The sequence below is a fragment of the Otolemur garnettii genome, unplaced genomic scaffold (assembly GCF_000181295.1).
Source record: "Otolemur garnettii isolate 467f Iridium unplaced genomic scaffold, OtoGar3 scaffold00120, whole genome shotgun sequence".
Classification (NCBI taxonomy): Eukaryota; Metazoa; Chordata; class Mammalia; order Primates; family Galagidae; genus Otolemur; species Otolemur garnettii.
This window is the reverse complement of record NW_003852515.1, coordinates 6,070,572-6,092,564: the sequence shown is the minus strand read 5'-3', so window position 1 is coordinate 6,092,564 and position 21,993 is coordinate 6,070,572. Positions and strand designations below refer to the sequence as shown.

General features: G+C 37.0%; 1 protein-coding gene across 5 annotated transcripts in view; it reads left to right on the top strand.

The window, feature by feature from the left end:
- CDK8 (cyclin dependent kinase 8) overlaps positions 1–12,539 on the top strand; it is a 145,237-nt gene extending 132,698 nt beyond the window's left edge. For 3 of the 5 annotated variants that reach the window (XM_023517755.1, XM_003797628.3, XM_023517754.1), the window contains 7 exons: positions 335–478; positions 3,078–3,147; positions 4,485–4,557; positions 7,672–7,769; positions 8,509–8,587; positions 8,710–8,868; positions 11,265–12,539. In XM_023517755.1, the coding sequence (XP_023373523.1) occupies positions 335–478; positions 3,078–3,147; positions 4,485–4,557; positions 7,672–7,769; positions 8,509–8,587; positions 8,710–8,868; positions 11,265–11,390 (749 nt within the window). In that variant the 3' untranslated portion in view covers positions 11,391–12,539. The remainder of the gene's footprint in view (positions 1–334; positions 479–3,077; positions 3,148–4,484; positions 4,558–7,671; positions 7,770–8,508; positions 8,588–8,709; positions 8,869–11,264) is intronic. The other 2 variants (XM_012810013.2, XM_012810014.2) reach the window with 2 other exon arrangements.
- Positions 12,540–21,993: the final 9,454 nt, after the last annotated feature.

The window sequence follows — 21,993 nt, the reverse complement described above, 5'->3', positions numbered from 1 at the left end:
AATGTTTGGGGCATTTAAAACTTGGCAAATTTCTAGCTAATAAGTTTAATTAGGTGTAGGGTGAAGTCACTAAGTGGGCTGGAGGTATAATAGGAAACAATAAGTTAGGGTGGGTGGCATGGGAGTATCTATTTACAAACATGTTTTGTGAGTTTAGTAATCATAATTGCTTAGGAATTAATATGGCATTAGGGAAAGAAAAAAAGAGAAAAAACACTCCCCACCAAAATAAAAATGTATTTTCTTTTGGAAAGAACCACTTTATTTTCCTCCTTTCTTTTTCTTTTTTCCTTGCCTTTTTTTTCTTTTCTTTTTTTTTCTTTTTATTTTAAAGATATTTGGGCTATAGGGTGTATATTTGCAGAACTACTAACGTCAGAACCAATATTTCACTGTCGACAAGAGGACATCAAAACTAGTAATCCTTATCACCATGACCAGCTGGACAGAATATTCAATGTAATGGGATTTCCTGCAGGTACACATTATGTTTTTGTTTTTGTTTTTAAATCACTGTTGTTTGAACTTAGATGTCTTCACTGGAAAGGTGTATGCTTTTAGTTGATAAAAGCTACTATTACTCAATTCTTTGTTTCTATCCATAGAAATGTCAACAAAATTCACATCTTAGTGTGAAAATATTTGTGAATTTCTTGAATATGAGGACTGTATTTTTGTTTCATTTTGTTTTGCTTTTTTGTTTTGTTCCTTGATGTTTGAAATGCAAAAAAATTGTAATATCTGTATTAAAAACATGCCCTTAGTTCTTACCAGTATAAACTATAAATAAAATGCAGTAGTAGGAATATTTTTCTGACAGCACATATAATACTGCCCCTATTTGGCATTTGAGTACTGATTTTGAAACATTATTTAGGGCACTATACAGAATCACATTATATTGAATAGTAATATTTTTGCTACATAACCCTTGTTCATAAGAACATTCTTTTAAGCATTCTGTTAAGAACAGTCAAAAGGTGGGTGAAAGTTACAGGACTCCAGGTGAGCTGGCCCACTGTTCTGCAACAGGGAAACAGTTTACAACTGTCACAACCCAGCATTAGTTATCTCCCACTGTATCTCAGTCCCTAGTTACACTACAGAGTGGTAATTCATCAGATACAAAACTTCCCAGAGGTCCAGAACAATGAGAGTTTGTTTAAAATACCTAAATAATTGTGGTTAGTCAAGTATTAAATAGAAATTGTTTCTTGTTAGGAATATTTCTCATGTCACCATAACTCAAGACAAATACAGATATATCCAAGATTTTTAAGTCTATATTTCCTTTTAGGAGTGTTAATTATCAGTAAGTGCAGAATAACAACACAAATATTACCCTGCTAAAAAAATTGCTCAACTGTCTTGGGAGGAGCACTTTTTTGTGATGGCAGTTTCATTTATTCACTAAATGTTTTAGTTCCTGCCATGTGCCGGATACTATCTTAAGAAAAAAAAGATTGATCATGTAATTCTTGCTGTCTTGGAGTTTACATTGTACTGCTATAAGTAAAATGTTTAAAAAATAGATATGGTTTAGATAGATAGTGAAGAATGACCTTTTCTTCCTGATTTCTGAATGTGGCCATTTTTGAAGCCCACAGGAAAATAGACATGTCTTTTATGAGGGGTTAAATATGCTGGGGACCTCTGGGAGGTGATGCTTAATGTGTGATTCAACAGTTAGGGTAGGCTCAGTTTCCCATCCAGTACTAACCAGGCCTGACCCTGCTTAGCTTCCAAGATCATGTGTGTTCAGGGTAGTATGGCTGTAGATAAGGGTAGGCATAGGCATAGGTTTATAAGGAACCCTGAAAAGTAGGCAGCAGAGGTTAGGTTTGGCATGCTAAAGAATAAGAAGCCATGATAATTTCTTGAGTCACAGAGACATGATTTATTTACATTACATTTTATAAAGATGAGTAAGGCAGTGGTAGGTAAAAATCAATCTAAAAGAGATAACTGAAATCAGACATATCTGCTTGCTATAGCAATGCTGCAGACATGAAGTGATAATAAGGACAGAGAATAAAGAACAGATATTAATTTTTCATAGGAACTGTGTAATTAAGGTAAGAATAAAAGATTATCGCATGATTTCTAACTTGAAAAATTGATAAAATAGAGAAATTGGAACAAGGACGTAGTTCAGAAGAAAATGTCATTTAGGAGTATCTATCTAGTTTACAACACAGAATGTCTTTGGACAATAGTTAGCAAATAATTTCACAAGTAGGTTTCAAAGGAAACCTCTAAAGGTCATTTAAAAGCTAAAGGTGCAGTTAAGTTACCTGTAACAGTACTGTGCACCTAGTAGACTATAACCGAAAGCCCATGGGTAGTGATGGTTATCTAGCTTGTATTATTTGCAACTCTAATGCCAATAAAACATTTTGTACTTATTGTATTTAGTAAGTAGCTAGAGTTGTTTTGGGCAATGTTATTAAGATTAGACAAAGTACCAAGTGACTTATTAATACACTAGTTATATCCTGTTTTACTACTAACAGTTACTACTGTTTACATTGATGGCTGAAATAAAGAAATATATTTAATAAAGTGAAAGGAGGGCCATAACATAAAAAGTATGACTTAGTCATGGAAGGGAAAGATCTTAGATTTCTCATTGAAGAGATTGGTGTTAATTTAACCAAGAAATTTGGTGGAAAAGGGAAATAAGTGATTTTGGTAATAGAACTATTTAAGAATAGAAATATTTACTACTGTATTCCCTTCTAGTGATAGAAAATTTCTAAATTTCTAGAATTTCTATTTCGAGAAATAGAAATATCTACTACTATATTCTCTTCTAGTGATAGAAATAGCTTATAATAAAGCAGATAGAAATTAAGCAGTTTAAAATGAAAAAGATAAACACACATGTAAAGCTATATAAGAGATTAGGAATTGTATTCATGATTCAAGTTGTTTACTGTTAGTTGAGCATTTATTTGAAGTCTGAGCTTTCATGGAATTTAAAAAGTATAGGAAATATTAAAATGGTGATAATCTTTTAAAAATTTTTTGAGAACAGGAACCTAGGTAACATAAAAACTTATCAATGTGTTTCACAGATAAAGATTGGGAAGATATAAAAAAGATGCCTGAACATTCAACATTAATGAAAGATTTCAGAAGAACTACGTAAGTTGGAAAGAAAATAGACCCTTTGTTGATTTTTGCTTTCTCAGAGTACTCAGTACAAGATTGAACATTCAACATAATACAATAGTCAACATAAAATTAAGATGGTTCAGTGCCTATAGCACAGTGGTTACAGCGCCAACCACATACACTGAGGGGTCAGGTTCAAACCAGGCCCAGGCCAGCTAAACAACTGCAACAACAAAAAAAAAAAAACAGCCGGGCATTGTGGCAGGCGCTTGTAGTCCCAGCTACTTGGGAGACTGAGGCAAGAGAATCACTTAACCCAAAAGAGTCGGAGGTTGCTGTGAGCCATGACGCCACAGCATTCTACCAAGGGCGACCTAGAGACTCTGTCTCAAAAAAAAAAAAAAAAGATTAAGAAGCAATTTTACTTTGTTTAAAATATTTCTTGATGGGCATCTTCATTCTAAAAATACTTAAATGATACAAGGAAGGTGACTAATATTAGCAACTGATTTGGATATGAGAAAAAAATGAATTCTTTTTTCCATATTTACTTCTTGCTGGAAGTTAGAATTAAGTGGGAAGTATTATGGCTGAAGAAATAAGAGACTAAAATAAATAAATCATGCTAATAGCCACTTATCCACTGAGCTAGGTTATATATTAATTTTGAACAAGTTTTATGAGAGAAAAATGAATACTTCACTTATTTACAAATGCAGAGTTAAGGATTGGGGGAGTACAGTTTATAGACTTAGCAACAAATATATCTTAAACTTCTTAGTAAGACTGAGTTAAACTTTTGACTGAGGTGTTATTTAAAATAATTGTTAAAATACAATTCATATGAAAAAAGCTATTCAGGGCTTGGCACCCATACTCAGTGAGTAGGGTGCCGGCCACATACACTGAGGCTGGCAGGTCCAGCCCAGACCTGCTGAACAACTACAACTGCAACCAAAAATAACCGGGCATTGTGGCGGGTGCCTGTAGTCCCAGCTACTTGGGAGGCTGAGGCAAGAGAATCACTTAAGGCCAAGAGTTTGAAGTTGCTTTGAGCTGACTCCACGGCACTCTACCAAGGATGACATAGTGATACTCTGTCTTAAAAAAAAAAAAAAGCTATTCAGTATCTGTTATTCATGAAATTATCTTACATTTAATCACCAGTACCCATTCAAAAGTGACTATTGTGGATGTTGAATTAAATATAAAATTGACGTAATACTATTCTTTTTGTGCTGACCATACTATTTTCAACATACATTTTATATCAATTATGATCAAAATAAGTCTGTTTGGAAGAACTTTAACTGATGCAAAATTAACCTCAAATCTAATATAGAAATTTCATAGTATTTCTCTTTCAGGTATACCAACTGCAGCCTTATCAAGTATATGGAAAAACATAAAGTTAAACCAGATAGTAAAGCATTCCACTTGGTAAGCTTTAGGTAACAGTACTAATGAAGTGTACTTATTTTCTAATTTACTAACCCAACCTAAGGCTTTATGATCACTTAGCACTCATAAAAGTACTTTAATGGTAAATGCAGAGATTTTATTGGTATGTATCAATAAAGATATCACAATACAGTAGAACCTCTGTAAATTGACTACTCAATGGACTTGTAACCAACTGGTCAATATACAGTGGTTGTCAACATAAGGAACTAGACCTACTGTACTGATACTGCACATGGTTCATGTCTGGTCTGTGAAAGTTAGGTCAACTTCAGGTGATCAACTAAGGAGGTTCTATTGTATGTGCATTTCCAGACCCATATCATGGTTCAACAGACTAATGTTTGATCAAATAATATTTTCCAAAGGTAGTGATTATAACAAGCCTGTCAAAAACCTTTTTAAAATTACACTCACTATTTTTCATTGGTTATGTTAAAATTTCAGAGAAGTATCAAGAAAACAAATCCCACCATTCAGAAATAATTTTTGTAGAGCTAATTATGTTGTATTTCAACTTTTTGAGAGTTTGTTTACAACATTCTTAACTCTCAAAATAACTCTTATAACCGTTGAGTATTAGAAGTCTTTCAGTGAAGGTATATGTTATTTGCTTTTTCTGGAAGAGTGTGAGAGATGCCATATTTATCAGCGTGTAGTAGAAAAATGATTTGACCTAGAATTTAAATGAAACCATATATTAGGGTAGTTTATGATGAGATTATATTCGATTATTATCAAATTAAATTTGTTTATATTAATATTTCCATTGTAACACTATAGTATTTTTTTAGCTTTATGTTTTCAAAAAAGGTTTGTAATGCATAAAAGGTTTTAGCTGGGTATGGTGGCGTGCACCTGTAATCCCAGCACTTTGGGAGCCCTAGGTGGGACCATAGCTTGAGCCCCAGAGTTAAAGACCATCCGGAGTAACATATGAGAGCCTATCTCTGCAAAAAAATTATAGAATTAGCCAGGCATCATGGCACAAGCCCATAGTCCTAGCTACTCTAGAAGGTGAGGCAAGAGGGATCACTTGAGCTGAGGAGTTCAAGGCCACACTTAGCTATGACTGCGCTACTACACTCCGGCCTAGACAACAGCAAGACCTCATTTCTAAAGAAATGGGATGAATATGGGAAAACAGGTTGTGTTTTGCTTGCCTTGAAATTATTTTAATCCTTATCCTCAGGTGTTCTTAGATGAGAATTTTCTTAACCTGAGGGAGTTATTTCCCTTTATTACAACCAGGCCACTTGGCAAACATTTCTTCTATTTCTGCCCTTTTTTCCTTCCTCTACTGCTTCTGCTGCTTCTTCTATATCGTTTACTTGTTATTATATCATGTCATACTTTATATCATCTATTTCATATTTTATCAGAAATTTAAAAGCAGTGCTAAAACTGTCATATTACCATACAAGATATCAACCAAATGATGGTTTATTATACTGTACTCACCACAGTACCCAAATTGAAAGGTTAAGTCAAAATTATGGGCTTATTTATTCTAAGAAAATAGTGATAGTGGGGGTAAACTAAAAAGTCATTATTTAGGGGAATTATACCTCCCCTCCCCTGATTCCCTGCTACTCATTATAGTCGGAGATGATTCTCCCTACCATTACCACTACAACTGAGGATACACCTTCCTTGTAGCTTATTTGCTTTTTGTTACTCAACCTTAATTATTGATAATCTCAGGTGGTCCCATTTGAAAGCTCTGTTATAATTCCATTAAAATTGTTGGGTATTTTAAATTACAAATTCAAGCTTTTCCTTTCAACTCTTAAAAACAAAATTGTGATTTCACTGAAATAGCAAATCATTAAAACCAAATTTGAATCTCATTTTTCTAGCATTTTATCTGCATTTTAAAATACTTCATGTCTTTTTGTCCTCTAAAATTTGTCGTCTCCCTTAAGTGTCTTTTAGTTCATCAATTTTGTAGTGAGGTCCCAGTGCAACAGCATAGCAACACCTGGAACCTGTTGAAATGCAGATTCTAAAAAAAGAAATGCAGGTTCTTAGACTGCTGCCCACATTGACCAATAAGAAACCCCATGAGTAGGGCCTAGCAGTTTAAGAACTCATCCAGGTGATTCTGACACATGCTAAAAGTCTGAAAACCGCTGCATAAGATCAGGGTACAAACTAAAAGACCACAACATAATCTCTTAAATCGCTTATCAGAATCAAATATTCTGGTTCATAGAGCCTTCAGTGTTCTATATTTTAACTAAAAAATACTGGATCTTCACGTTAGTATGACATTTCTGTATGTAGCAAAAGTAATAATAATAATAACTAACACTTACATAGTGATTTCTTTTTGCCAGGCACCATTATAATTATTTTTCATATATTCATTTAATATTGAAAACAAATTTGTGATAATAGATGCTATTTTTAATCTCTTTTTGACAAATGAGTTAAAATAACTTGCCTGGTATCACCCAACTAAGAAATGTTGAGTCAGAATTTGGACCAAACTATCTCCTTCCAGAGTCCCTGCTCATAATCACAACTCTGTACTTTACAAGTTGTGTATCACCATTTTTATTGAGGCCAGTGCAGCACTGTGCAGTACAACTTTCTGTCATAATCTATCTACACTGTCTAGGAGGGTGGCCACCAGCCACATCTGGCTCTTAAGCTCTTGAAATGTATCTGGTATCACTTTTAATTAATTTGAATCTGAATTTGAATTGCTACATGTAACTAGCTTCTTCTTTGTGTTGCAACAGTTTTTCCCCTTAATAGAAAAAGAATAGAAAATATAAGAGTTTTAGTCTTGTTCTAAAGTAGATAAAGCAATTAAGATAATGTGGGAGGAGGAGAAGAGTTATTGGTTTAGATTCAGAAGACATAAGTATAGTTAATATGTGATAATCAAGTGAGATAATGAATATTAGAATGAATGTGAATTACTATATGAAATTTAGTAATTGGGGGGGTTGTTAACTTAGAGGCATTAAATACTCTCTAAATTATGGTGGTATTCATCAAAAAATATGTACTACCCTCATATATGTGCTAAAAGGTTAACTGTGAGAAGTAGTGCAGTAATGTTTTTATTATTTATATTTTCAGCTTCAGAAATTGCTTACGATGGACCCAATAAAGCGAATTACCTCAGAACAGGCTATGCAGGATCCCTATTTCTTAGAAGACCCACTTCCTACATCAGAGTAAGTGATCTACTTATTAACTCACTAGCATGATGGAATTTTTGGAGCATGCTTTTGTTTAATTGTTAACTCTAAGTTGCCATACTTATTTGGGGAACCAAGGAAATCCTTTTGACAAGCACAAAATGAGCTCTGCTGATTGAAGTGTCATTTTAGGGCCTTTATGGTTAAGAGACATTTCTCTTCATCTCTGGCTTTATGAAATGTTGATCACGTTAGTTTCAGCAGTAATCCAGTTACTCGGTGACAGGTTGATTATGCATGCTGGAACTCCTTCAGACACACTAAGATTGCTTGCTGCTTGCACTAACATTTTGTGTTCCAAAATTGCAAAGACCATTCCCAAATGAATGTGCATTCTCTGTACCATCTTTTCTTTTAAACATAGTCCAGAGAGTGAAACAAAAATTATCTTTGAATAGTGGCATATGTTTCAGCTGAAATCTACATTTTGGTTATATATAGTAATGAAAGATCAATCCTGGGATAAAAGAAAGCTGAATCATATTAGATGATTATTGATTATGTTTACATAATGAAAAGCCCTTAAAGGGCCTGCTGTCATGTCTAGTTACAGAGAAAAGAGTTGTGTTATCACAGTTGTGTGAAAGGTGCTTTATGTTTGCAAATATGGAAGCAGAGTTCATGTTAGAAGATTAAAATGAAAATTGCCTAAATGAAACATTGGAAACATTGAGTAGCCTGCTAGAAATTGTTTTTCTATTTTTCTTACAATCAGTGTTTTTGCCGGTTGTCAAATCCCTTACCCAAAACGAGAATTTTTAACAGAAGAAGAACCTGATGACAAAGGAGACAAAGTAAGTATTAAAGTACAGTTGGCAGCTTCTTGTTTTATGAATGCTTCCAGAATATTTTCCTATATGGGTGTATTTTGTTCTCCATCTGAGCTGAACTTTATTTTTTTGTTTAACCAATTGAGAAGAACCAGCAGCAGCAGCAGGGCAATAACCATACTAATGGAACTGGTCACCCAGGGAATCAAGACAGCAGTCATACACAGGGACCCCCGTTGAAAAAAGTGAGAGTTGTTCCTCCTACCACTACCTCAGGTGGACTAATCATGACCTCAGACTATCAGGTATTTCCAACTTTATTCTGTACTGCCCCTGCCCTGCTGGTGTTTACAATGCAGTTGAGAAATACAGATCTCTGTGTTCCTGGGGAAATAGATTTGACATGAAATGTTGTTGGCATGGAAAAATAAATTAACAATGGTATAGTAGGAAGGGTTTAGACTTTTGAGCCAGAAAGACTTGGAATGATCAAATATAAATTGTGCCATTTGTTAGCTGTGTGTTGTTGGGCAAGTCATATAACGTTTCTTGGCTTTAGTTTTTCATCTGTAAAATGAGACTAGTACAATACATAACTTACAATTGTCAGATTGATATGTCTTAGCTCCTGGCTTATAGTAGAAGCTCCACAGATGATTGTTGTTTTAAAGCCAGATACCCTAGTGCTTAAGAACGTAGACTTTCAAATCCCATCCTGGTCATTTACTTCTGTGTAACCTGAGTGGTAATCCAAACATTCTCAGTTTCCCTGTTGGTAGAATATGGATAATGATAAATGTGAAGTTGTAGTTAAAATTAAATGAGATAATATATGCAGAGGCACAGTGGCTAGCCTGACACTTAGTAATACTAGTTACCTTTATCATTTTTATTACTATTGTCACATTAAAATGTTAGTAGCATTCACAGTATATAGTAAGCTCTTCTTAAGTAATGGTAGTAATACAAGTGATGCTATAACCATAACAACTTACTGAGTACTGTGTGCCAGCTATTATACTAAATATGAAACATACATTATTATTTCCCTTGATCATTGTGCTAACTTGGGGAAGTAATTGCCATCTCAGGAAACTCGGCCTTTTAGAGGTTAGGTAACTTGGACATAGTCACCTATACTATGCCATTTGCAGACCCAGACTCAGATCTGCTCCCTGCCTGCTATGGATCCTACCATGTGCCACTGTCAGTTCCTTTGTGGAAAGATCTGCTTTGAAAATTGTAAAACACTTGCCTATCTCTTCTGCTTGTTCTAATCATAGAAACCCAACTAAATTGGGTTTCAGTGTGGGAAGGATGCTGAAAATCTGACAAATTAGAATTATTACCCAAAAGAATAGAATAACTTACCCAAAGGAAAAGAGATCTTATGAAACTGATAAGGTTCCCAGTACCCATTCTTATACTTCAAGAATTAGATGTTAACACATTGCTTTGGTTAAGGGAGAAGTCCATTCTGTCATACCACAGAAATCATTGTCTGAGTAGTAATTCTCTTCCAGTTAGCCGAACAAGGAAATCAAGGACAGACATCTGTGGGAGTCAGTGTTTGTTCCAGCATCATTTTTTCCCTGTCTGAATGGGAAGCGTGCATCTCTCTCTGGCTCACAAACATGTTTGCACACTAAGGTGATGGCATCCTTAGAATGAAGCAGAGTGGTGCTCTGACTTTGCTCTGAGGCCAAGTATGTGATGTCGTACTGCTTTGCTGGCTCTGTTGTTGCAGTTGGGTTTTGTGCATAATTTTTAAAATAGTATTTCTGACTATAGCTTTATAAGTCCACTGTTTTTTAAATGTTATTTCTGCTAGGATTGGTAGAATTTTAAATTATATGTCTTGCTAAATATTCTTCGAAAGAGAAACGTAATAAATTATAGTAAATCTTTTACAGTATTTATATTAGAAACAAATAGTATGAGAGAGATGCAGGAATAGAAATAAAAATAATATCAAAATTAGAGAATTCTAAACTCTATCACTGTTCTGCCTCTTTGTACCATTTTTAGAATTTAGATTACAACTCTTATGTTTCTGTAATTGTATATTGTATATAAACTTGTATCAGAAACTAAGATTCAGTAATTTAAAGGGAATAAAAATGTGTTAATGCCAGAGAAATTGATTTGTGATACCTTTTCTGATATTTATTTGTATTCAGTCATGTCTGTGTGTTGAGTTTTCTATTGAAGAAATGAGCATGTGAGTTAGCTTTGAATTTCTTAATGTATACATCAAGTTGTTATGTAAATCACAAGTAAATTATTCATTCTTTCCCAAGTAGATACAAAGCAGCATAAAATTGGATTGCTGCCCTAGAAACAAAAGCAAATATATTTGCACAGCATAGTAATAATACTCAGTATTATTTACTAGCAATACTTCTGACAATCCTAAAGAAAAGTTGATGTTAAAGATCTAGGTTTTCTGGGGCAGCACCTGTGGCTCAAGGAGTAGGGTGCTGGCCCCATATGCCAGAGGTGACACATTCAAACCCAGACCCAGCCAAAAACTGCAAAAAAAAAAAAAAAGATCTAAGTTTTCTGTCTTCTTAATTCTAAACTAGTACATAGCACAAAAACTGTACAGACACTTGAATACATATAAGCTTTGCTGCTAAAGATAGAGCTGCTCAATCCCAAGCAGAACCTGAACCACTCTTCTCCCTCATCTTCTTTCCAGCGTTCCAATCCACATGCTGCCTATCCCAACCCTGGACCAAGCACATCACAGCCGCAGAGCAGCATGGGATACTCAGCTACCTCCCAGCAGCCTCCACAGTACTCACATCAGACACATCGGTACTGAGCTGCATCTGAATCTTGTCAATGCACTGTTGCGAATGCTGCAGGGCTGACTGTGCAGCTCTCTGCAGGAACCTGGTATGGGCCATGAGAATGTACTGTACAACCACATCTTCAAAATGTCCAGTAGCCAAGTTCCACCACTTTTCACAGATTGGGGTAGTGGCTTCCAAGTTGTACCTATTTTGGAGTTAGACTTGAAAAGAAAGTGCTAGCACAGTTTGTGTTGTGGATTTGCTACTTCCATAGTTTACTTGACATGGTTCAGACTGACCAATGCATTTTTTTCAGTGACAGTCTGTAGCAGTTGAAGCTGTGAAATGTGCTAGGGGCAAGCATTTGTTGTTGTATGTGGTGAATTCTTTCAGTGTAACAACATTATCTGACCAATAGTACACACAGACACAAAGTTTAACTGGTACTTGAAACATGCAGTATATGTTAACGAAATAACCAAGACTCAAAATAAGATTATTTTGGTACACCTTTCTTTTTAGTGTCTTATCAGTGGATTGATTCATTTTCTACATTAATCAGTGTTTTTTGACCGAGAATATTGCTTGGATTTTTTGAAAGTACAAAAAGCCACAGTTTTTCCAGAAAGGTTTCAAAATTCCCAAAGATTAATTTCCAATTTATAAGTTTGCTTTCAATCTATGACTTGACTGGTATTAAAGCTGCTATTTGATAGTAATTGAATATGTTGTCATTGATATAAACATGTTTGGTTCAGCAAACAAACTGAAATGATTGTCATAGACAGTGTTTTATTTTTCCTGTTGGTGTTGCTGATTTGTGAGCATGCTTTAAGATGAAAAAAGCATGAATGGTAACTTCTTTAAAGAGGTGCGGCATCCAATTCAGATATTTTGTCCTGATTTTAAAGCTGGTTGGTGTAGTGCTATTAAAATTTTGTTCAGTTAATTTTCTTTTTTAAAACTTGTTCGCACGTTGTGTAGGGTGCCCTTACTTCAGTAAAGGAGAAGGAGTAGGAGAGCCTTAGAATTTTTGAGGAAAAAAAAAAACCTATAACATACAATGTACTGTATCAAACTATTTTACATGAATGACACAAGTATTCTGAATAAAAAAATAATTGAACATTGTTAAAAACAAGGTGTTATGTAATAAATTTATTTTTCATAAATCAAAATACAGAGTCAGCTGTTTTTTTTTATATGTACAAAGAGGGTTTTTTCTTTTAATTTTAAAATGTGCCTTAATGAATCTCTTCAGTTTTCATGAATAACGTCTATATGTTCTGTCTCCATAGTGGAGTGATGACTTAAGTCTTATACATTTGTTTTTCTATTATACTTAGTACTGTAATGTAAGTACAGACACCTTTCTAATTGAAAGATACTATCATAAGCCTTCAATCTCTGTAATAATGCTTAATCTATTCTGTGTTATGCTGAAAAGGATTTGTCTATTTGATCCTAAGTAATTCTTTTTCCTCCTCTTTCACAAAATACAGATGATTACAAAAAAAAATTAACATTCTTTTTCTTAAAAACTCAACTCATTCACATAAAATCCTTTCTAAAACATTTTAAGAACTAAGGAATCTTAGCACTGATAGGTCTGATCATAGTAGTAAGGATAATTTTTAGGAGCTGAATTCATGTTTCCATTTTAAGTCCTCCCACCCTAGTTCTTTCACAAGATGCGTAGACATGATACGGAGTTGCCCTGGGACACAAACGAGTCAATGCCTGCCACAGTCTGGTTTCTGTCTGTCTCACTTCTTACTGTGCCTTCCTATTTCCCTTCCACTCAAATTGTCTTCTAATTTTTCTCCCTGCCTTTTATGCTGTAGTTTTCAAGCTTAGTGGATATGAGTGTTTTCCTCCTTTCACTGTCCAGTCCCAGAGGTTGACTCAGTAGAGTAGGATGAAACATGAAAACTCATTTTTAACAAGCTCCTCAGTTGGTTCTGATGCAGCAGTCTGAGGAATATATGTTACCAAAAAATAGCATGGGCTCACTCACCTCCAAGGTCTAAAGATAGAATAAACAGTGGCAGGTAGGTGGTGTGGAAAGAAGGCTGCTCTAAGGACAGCCCATCTCTGCATCCTACATGCATTTCCAAAAGCAAATCCCAGTATGACAAGTTCCACGCTAAATGTCCAAAAGCTCGAAGGCTTCATTTCTCTATTTCTCTGTCTGTGCCCATCCCTGAGTGCTTCTGTCAATCTCATTTCATTAAACATGGTGATCATCAAATTTACATATCCAGCCTTTCTCCTTGAGCACCTGGTTCCTAAATTTAATTACATCTATGACAAATAACGTCCATATACATATGCTGGCCACCGTTCTCTATCCCATTCCCCTCCTTTTTTCCAGGTGGCACTTACCACTTGACCAGTGACCTCCATTTGCCACTTTTCTGTTTTCTACTGTTATAGTGGAATCTCTCTGAGAGCAGGGGTCATGTTCCACCTCAGATCTCACCTCTTGATCTGGAGTTGCTCCCTAGGTAATGTCATCCAAGCTTGTGACTTTGATAGGCTGATGACTCCCAGATTTCCAATTCAGAATCCTGTCCTGTCTGAGTCATTCCTACTCATTATCTAGATGGGGTGCATCCGGGCCTAGACAGTGACTCCAGCACAGTCAGTGAGTGAGCACCTGTCCATATACAGATGTGCCAGTTTTCCCTTCAAAACCCATCTGGAATGGCTCCATCCTCCCCACCTGCAACCCATTGGATGGCCTTGCACAAGCCACAGTCCCTTCTTTCCTAGACTGTTCCAGTAAACTCCATCTCTTCCTCTGCAGCCTTCACACAGCAGCCTCAGTGAGCCTTCATGTCACTCCTCTGCTGTGCCCAGCAAGGCCATAGCATCCTGGCCTTCCTTTCATTACGGATCCCGGCTTACAGTCTTCTCCTCCCTGCCCACTCGGCCTTGCTCCTTCGTGCCTGCCAAGCACATTTTGTCTGGAGGCTTTCACAGCTCTCTGTTCCATCTGCATCTTCCCCATGAGCTTTGTGGCTTTTTCCCTCACTTGTTTCAGGCCGGTTCAAGTCTCGTCTCTGTTCCTCCAACTGTCTGTGAAATCTCAGCCTGCCCTGCCTCCCCACACCAGCATTCTATCTCCCCTTTTCCTGTTAGGTTTTCCTGCATAGCACTGGGCATCAGTGACCTATCTACTTGATTTTTGTTCTGCCTTCCCAGCTAAAAGAGAAACTCCAGGAGGGCAGCTTTTATTTACAATAGTCCCAGCAATGAGAAGAGTGCCTTGCAGTAGTGCTTATAAACATGCTAAATGAATGAATGACTCTTATTTGGATGACAGTGTCTGGAACTGACCACATCCAAAAGAGAACTTTTGTTGGGGAGGTGGGGGTCCTATCTCACTCCGCATCTAAAGTCTCACTTGGGAGCAATTGATTACAGAATACTTTTTAAAATATGGAAATTAGGCTGGGTCTGGTGGCTCACACCTGTAATCCTAGCACTCTGGGATGCCTAAGTGGGTGGATTGCTTCAGCTCAAGAGTTGGAGACCAGCCTGAATAAAAGTGAGACTATGTCTCTACTATAAATAGAAAAACTAGTTGGGCGTAGTAGTGCAAGCCTGTGGTCCCAGCTACTTGGGAGGCTGAGGAAAGTGGATTGCTCAAGCTTAAGAGTTTGAGGTTGCTGTGAGCTACGACGCCATGGTATTCTACCCAGGGCAATAGAGTAACACTCTGTCTCAAAAAAATGATTGATTGATTCATTGATAGATAGATAGAATAAAGAAATTAGTTATGTCCACATTTTCCAAAACACTTAGAATCTGATAACAGCCCCTACTTTGTACTGACTTCCTTCACATTTATTAGTGCTATGATTTGTTTTTCTATGTATTTTATACTTTTTTTGTCTTCAGCTTTAAAAAAATCTCCATTTATAGAGCCTATAAAATGCAAACAAAATCTTAAGAAATCATTATGCTAGCCACCAGCCAAATTTATTGCCTAAAAAACAAATTCGTAATTCTCTAATTCCTATGGAAAATAACAAAATTTGCTGTTAGTGATATAAGCAATAAACATTTAAATATTACTTAGTCTTTGCAGCAGAAAAATGAGATGACTGAGATGAACTTTTTTTAACCAAACCTAGATACCTCCCCTTTAAAATTGCCTCACATTGACTTTCCTTTTTCTTGTTGAAGAGATCAAATGCATGCAATGTATTGGAATCTATAATCTTGTTGAAAGACCATAAACAGAAAATAATTAGTTAACTTTGCACAAAAATAATTCAGCTCTAATTGATAAAATTGGGAGCAATTAAAGCACAAACTGTGCCAACACCTTGGCAGTGTTAATGCTTTATTCAAGCTTATAACCTCTAATTGACGAGACATTTGGGTAACCACCGTCTGCTAAGGCTGAACACAATGTAGGCCTAAGGCACAATTTCCAAAAGCTATGACATGCTCAACTTTAATCACTTTATTGAATTTCATACACAAATTAAAGCATGCTATCATTAATACAAAGAGGGTCGGTCTAATGAGTAGGTATGCCATGAGAATCCAGGGGGTACCTGGAAGTCACGTACGGCTGAGAGAGCGCTGTTTATATTATTTGGGGCATTGTATTCACCAGGAGTTGAGATTTCATAGAGCAAACATCATCCATGACAGCTGTAGGAAGTTTTAGGGGAGCTCTCTAGTCTTAGAAAGGACTTACATTAGTCATCTGTTTTTGTTTTTTGGTTTTTTTGAGACAGAGTCTCACTTTGTCTCCCCTGATAGAATGCTCCAGCGTCATAGCTCACAGCAACCTCAAACTCTTGGGCTCAAGCAATTCTCTTGCCTCAGCCTCCCAAGTGGCTGGGACTACAGGCACCCGCCACAACACCCGGCTATTTTTAGAGATGAGGTCTCTCTCTGGTTCAGGCCTGTGAGCTCAGGCAATCCACCCGCCGTGGCCTCCCAAGTGCTGGAATTACAGGTGTGAGCCACCAGGCCCGGCTCCATCTGTTCTTTCCCATTCCATTTGTTGCAAACCAACTATTTGCTAAGCACTGCCCAGTGCATTGTAGCTATCCTAGAGAACAGTCAGGACTAGTTTCCTGGGGTTGTACATAGTATATTTTAGTGATAAAAGATGATAACCAGTTAAGCAATAGATAAAAATATTACATTATGATAAAAATCTATAAATGTGAGGTAAAGTGAATGAGAATATTTTTGAGGGACAGTTTTAAGTAGCATAGTCACAAGTTTCCAAGGAAATACTTGAGTTAAGACTTGAGAAATATCAATGGAAATAGGACATATTTGAAATAACATGAAATGCGAGTATAAGGGCTTTGCAAGTAGGAAGAATGGCACAGATAAAGATCCCGCTGCAGAAATGGGCTTGGTATGTCAGTAGAAATGAATGGAGGCTCCTGCGCCAGAAGAGAATGGATCCCGAGGCATAGAGAAGAGTAAGGGAAAGGAGGTGGGAGAGTATGACTGTGCACTGGGTCTGCTTGAGAAGGAGGCACCGATAAGACTGTCGGTTGTCAGCATGTGGACACCCCAGGGACATGACTCCTGTGGTGGAAGATGGCCTGATGGTTGAAGCCAGAGCCTGCCCATCTTCATCAGCTGCAAAACTATCTTCCCCAGCTACCCCAGCTACTTCCAAACCTAAGAGAACTTCTAATTCTTCCTCCCTAGCCACCATCATCTCTCAACAGGAACTAGCTTCCTACCCTGCCTCCTCCCCACACCGTTCTGTAGTCAGCACAAGGCTAGTGAGCCTTCTAAAGTAGTGGTTCTCAACCTTCCTAATGCGATGTATTTTCATTGTTACAAAGGGGTCATGACCCACAGTTTGAGAACCACTGTTCTAAAGAATAAGTCAGAGCAATCACCCCATGCTCTTAAACCTCTCCCATCACATTTAGAATAAAGTCAGAATTTCTGAACATGGCCTAAAACATTCCAGTTTGGCACCTGTCACTCCATTCTCGCCTCCACTCTGCCTGGATGATAACACTCCAATTACCGTGGCTTCCTTGCTCTAACTTGAAAATGTCAAGTGCATGCCTGGTCTCGAGACTTGCCTGCTGGGCCTTCTGCTGAGAATTCCCTTGCCCTGGGTTTTGTCTGGCACTTCTCAGTTGATTTAGGTCTGTTCAAATGCCAGCTCCTCAGAGAGGCCTTCCCTGGCTAAGCTGTCTTCCCTCAGTCGAACATATTCTGGTTTTCATGTTTCGTTTTCCTTCAGCGCTCTGCCTAGTGTTTTTATACATGTGTATTTTTTTGTCTGTTATTGTTTATTGTCTCCCTCCTCCAGGAGGGCAGGAACTTTGTATTCCTTGCCCCGGCATGCCAGATCCCCTGCAGCCAGGATGGCTTATCTGCGTATGCATTCAGAAACTGTATAGCTAATCTTAGAAAAGAACTGAACTAAAATAATCACCATCTATATTTTCTATTTATGCTGTTCTAATCATTTCTGAAGTTATTCTATCCACCTTATTAAATTTCATTATTGTTGAGACTTTCACATCAATTTACACTAAGTTTAACAAAATAAAAGGCATTCAGGCTGGGAAGACACGAAGCTGTCTCTATTAACAGACAATGTAATTGTAGACATTTCAAAGAATTTACGAAAGAAGCTATGAGAACCAGTAAGTGAATTTGGCAAATTTGCAGGATACAGAGTAAATAAGCAAAAATCATCATATCTTTATGTACTAGGAATAAATAGAAACCAAACAATTTTTAAAATACCATTTATAATAGTATCAAAACCCATAAAATATTTAAGCACAAATCTTTTATGTGGAAGATATATTTGCTGAAAACTACAAAATACTGAAAGGCTGAGGTGGGAGGATTGCTTGAGCTAGGAGTTCAAGATCAGCCTGAGAGTGAGACCTTGTCTCTATAAAAATAGAAAAATTAGGCTGGGTATGCTATAATTCTAGCACTCCCGAAGGCCTTGAGCTCAGGAGTTGAAGAGCAAGAACCCCACCACCACCACCCATGTCGTAGAAGGCACCTATAGTTGGGAGAATTTAGAAATTTGAGTTTGCTGTGAACTAGGCTGACACCATAGCACTCTAGCCTGGGCAACACAGTAAGACATGGTCTCATGCCTTCAAAAAAAAAAAAAGAAAGAAAGAAAAACAAATATTAGCCAGGTGTACTGACACAGGCCTTTAGTCCCAGCTACTTGAGAAGCTGAAGCAGGAGGATCACTTGAGCCCAGGAGTTTAAGGTTGCTGTGAGCTATAATGACACCACTGCACTTTAGCCCAGGCAACTGAGTAAATCCTTGTCTTGAAAACAAAAAGGACTTGAAAAAGAAATCAAAGGATACCTAAATAAATGGAGAATTTATTTTTAGTTTTCATGGATTGGAAATGTTAAAATATCAGCCTTCTAACTGGTCTATAGAGTCAATATAATGCCATTCAAAATCCCAGCAGTGTATCTGAGAGAAATCAATAAACTGTTTCTAAAATCCATATTGAAAAGCAAACCTGGAATGAAGTAGAGATGCATTACCTGATTTTAAGACACATTCTAAACACAGAAATCAAGACAATGTTGTATTATAGAGGGGGGGGAAAGGCATATAAGTCAATGGAACAGTAGGAAAGTCCAGAAAAAGTCTAACACATAATATGGGCAATTGATTTTCAACAAAAGTGCAAAGCATTTTAGTAGAGAAAGCGTCTTCAACAAATGGTACTGGGCTGTATTACTCAGCAATAAAAATGGATGCTCAGTAGAATCTTGATTGTAAGGTAGTTAATGGGTGTATATACGTTTTTCAGACTTCATCAAACTGTATGCTTTAAATTGGCAGTGTGTATTACATATAAATTATACCTCAAAGTTGATTTGTTTGAAATGTAATATGCATAAAGCACTTAACACATACCTAGCATGTAAGCATTCATTAAATGTTAGCTATTACTGAGCATACGATATATAAAAAATAATCATTTTTTCTTAAGAATTATAATATGACCTAGTTCTAGCAGGTACGTTAAATTTTCTGGGTCATTTCATGACCAAATGTTTCCTGTTCTTTCATGAATAAACTCAGCACATTTACATGAGTATAAGCAAAATGGTAGACCTGAGATAATCCCAGGGCTGAAATATTTAAAAGTCCTTCTGAATTCAGTAATCTCCAGTTAGCTTTCTTCTAACATTCTACAAAGGGTAAGGGATCCTGCTTTTCAAAAAAGTTACTGAATAATTAATACTCCTCACAATATTCATCTCACCTAGTGGCAGCTATGAATTTTCTCCTAACCTGAATATTCTTTGAGGCAGCAGTTGAATTAAATTTACTGGATATTTACTGAGCATTTGGTATTTGTTTGATAGTCCTTTAGCCAAACAGAACTGAAACCCCGTCACAATCCCTATCCTTAAATACTCAAGGAACATAATTTACTTCAGGGGCTAGGATGCAATGGAAGCCATTAGAGGATCAAACATTAAAGAGAAGGTTAAGCACCATCACCATTTCTCATAACCTTTTCCCCCACATTTCATGGGTGGGGGAAGGCTTCTTCAGAGAAGTGGGATTGGTGTGGAACATCAGAAATAAGACTAGGTTTGGGATCAGCAGTCCTAGGCCCTGGCTGTGCCTGTTACTGACTGATGGGCCTTGGTCAAGTCATTCAATTTTTCAGGTACCTGTAAATAATAAGAATTGTAGGCCAGGTGTGGTGGCTCATGCTGTAATCCTAGCACTCTGGGATGCCAAGGCAGGAGAATTGCTTGAGGTCAGGAGTTTGAGACCAGTGAGCAAGAGAAACCCCTGTCTCTTCTAAAAAAAAAAGAAAGAAAGAAAGAAAGAAAAGAAAGAAAAGAAAGAAATAGCTGGATATAGTGGCACACACCCATAGTCTCAGCTACCTGGGAGGCTGGGGCAGGATCACTTGAGCCCAGGAGTGTGAGGCTGCTGCGAACTATGATGACTCTACTGTGCTCTGGCCCAGGCAACAGAATGAGACCCTATCTCAAAAAAATAAAATATAAAGAATCATAATAACAGCCACTCAAATGCTGCAAGACACTTTATAAAATAAACTATAAATCACTATTTCAAGTTTCATGATTAACTGTATTATTTCAGCTAGACCCTAGAATAACTATCTTCCAGACACCAGGCTAACCATTTGACACATATTATTATTCCTTACAAAATCATTGTTGAGTCGAGTATTATTTTCCCCATTGTATAGATGAGGAAAATAAAGTTCAAAGGGACTATATCCTACTGAAATTCAGTTACTGGTAACTCACATCTGAACCCAGGTCGTCAGCTTCCAGGCCCCAGAAAAAGTAATAAACCAGATGGTCATACTCAGTAAAGGGGCCACTCTTTCCAGAGTCCAAAATGTGTCCTGGGCGAGAGGAACCAGAGAGGAAATTGGTACACTTGGAGGCTGCCAGGGAGCACTGTCTGTTTACAAATACAGTAATTGCTTAAGTCTTTCCCATCTGTGTTAACAAAGTACAAGAAGAATTTATATTTTACTTGTCACTGAATTTATCTTTTAAAAACATACAGTTCTAATAGATTTAAAAATGGATGCTAGTGTAACAATCCCCAAATCAGCTCATTTAATGTACAATAATTGTTTTGCCATTTGAGGTTTTTCATTGGCAAAACTATATGCTAAAATAAACAATTAGCAGTTAGTCTGAGTTAGTATTAATCAAAGCTTTCCACTATGCCAAGTTATCTGGACTCCTTGTGCACCCCCATTGGCCCCTTTCTTTCTCCAACCAGTGCAACAGTGACTAGTCCTACAAAGACTTTGACCAAATTTGAGCAAGTGCTTTGGCTTTGGCCTTTGTCAAATATGCATCGCTCTCTGCCACAGAGCTTCTCTGAAAGTATTGTAGGAATGCACTCTGAACTCAAGAATCCACAAGCAGGATATGATGGGGAACTAAAGCCCATAGGGTTACCCTTGACCAATGGATTAAGGGAGTCAATCAGTACCTGCTTCCTCCTTGATTCCCAGAGCAGAATAATTTGGTCCTGGCAGAATAGGGCACCGCTGCCTATTGTGCTAGCCAACTGAATAATGGATTGTTCCACTCAAAGGAAGGAATGGGTTCCTTCCTTGTTCTCTTCCTTATTTTGTACTCCTGCTCACATTTATAAGTAAACACCTGCACTCAATTCTGTCTCAGGTTCTGTATTAGAAGAGGGCAGAATCCAGGCAGAGAAAGTTTGTATTTAAATGGATCCTCAAAAATAGCAATAAAGAACTCACTGCTAGTGGGAAGTGGGATCTCAATGACTATTGTTTTCCCTCTGCTAGTTTAGAATGAGGTAAAGGTAGAAGATGAATTATTGCATTATGCACATGCTAGCCACTTGAATAGTTTGAAAACAATGATATTAAAAAGACTGTGAGGGTGGCACCTGTGGCTCAAAGGAGTAGAGTGCTGGCCCCATATGCCGGAGGTGGCAGGTTCATACCCAGCCCCAGCCCCAAACTGCAAAACAAACAAACAAAAAGAAAAACTGTGAAATTGGCTGGATTTTATTAACTTTTTTGGAAATCTTGAAAAAATAAAATGACAAGCTCATATAGCCAAGAGAATCGAAGGTCAGAG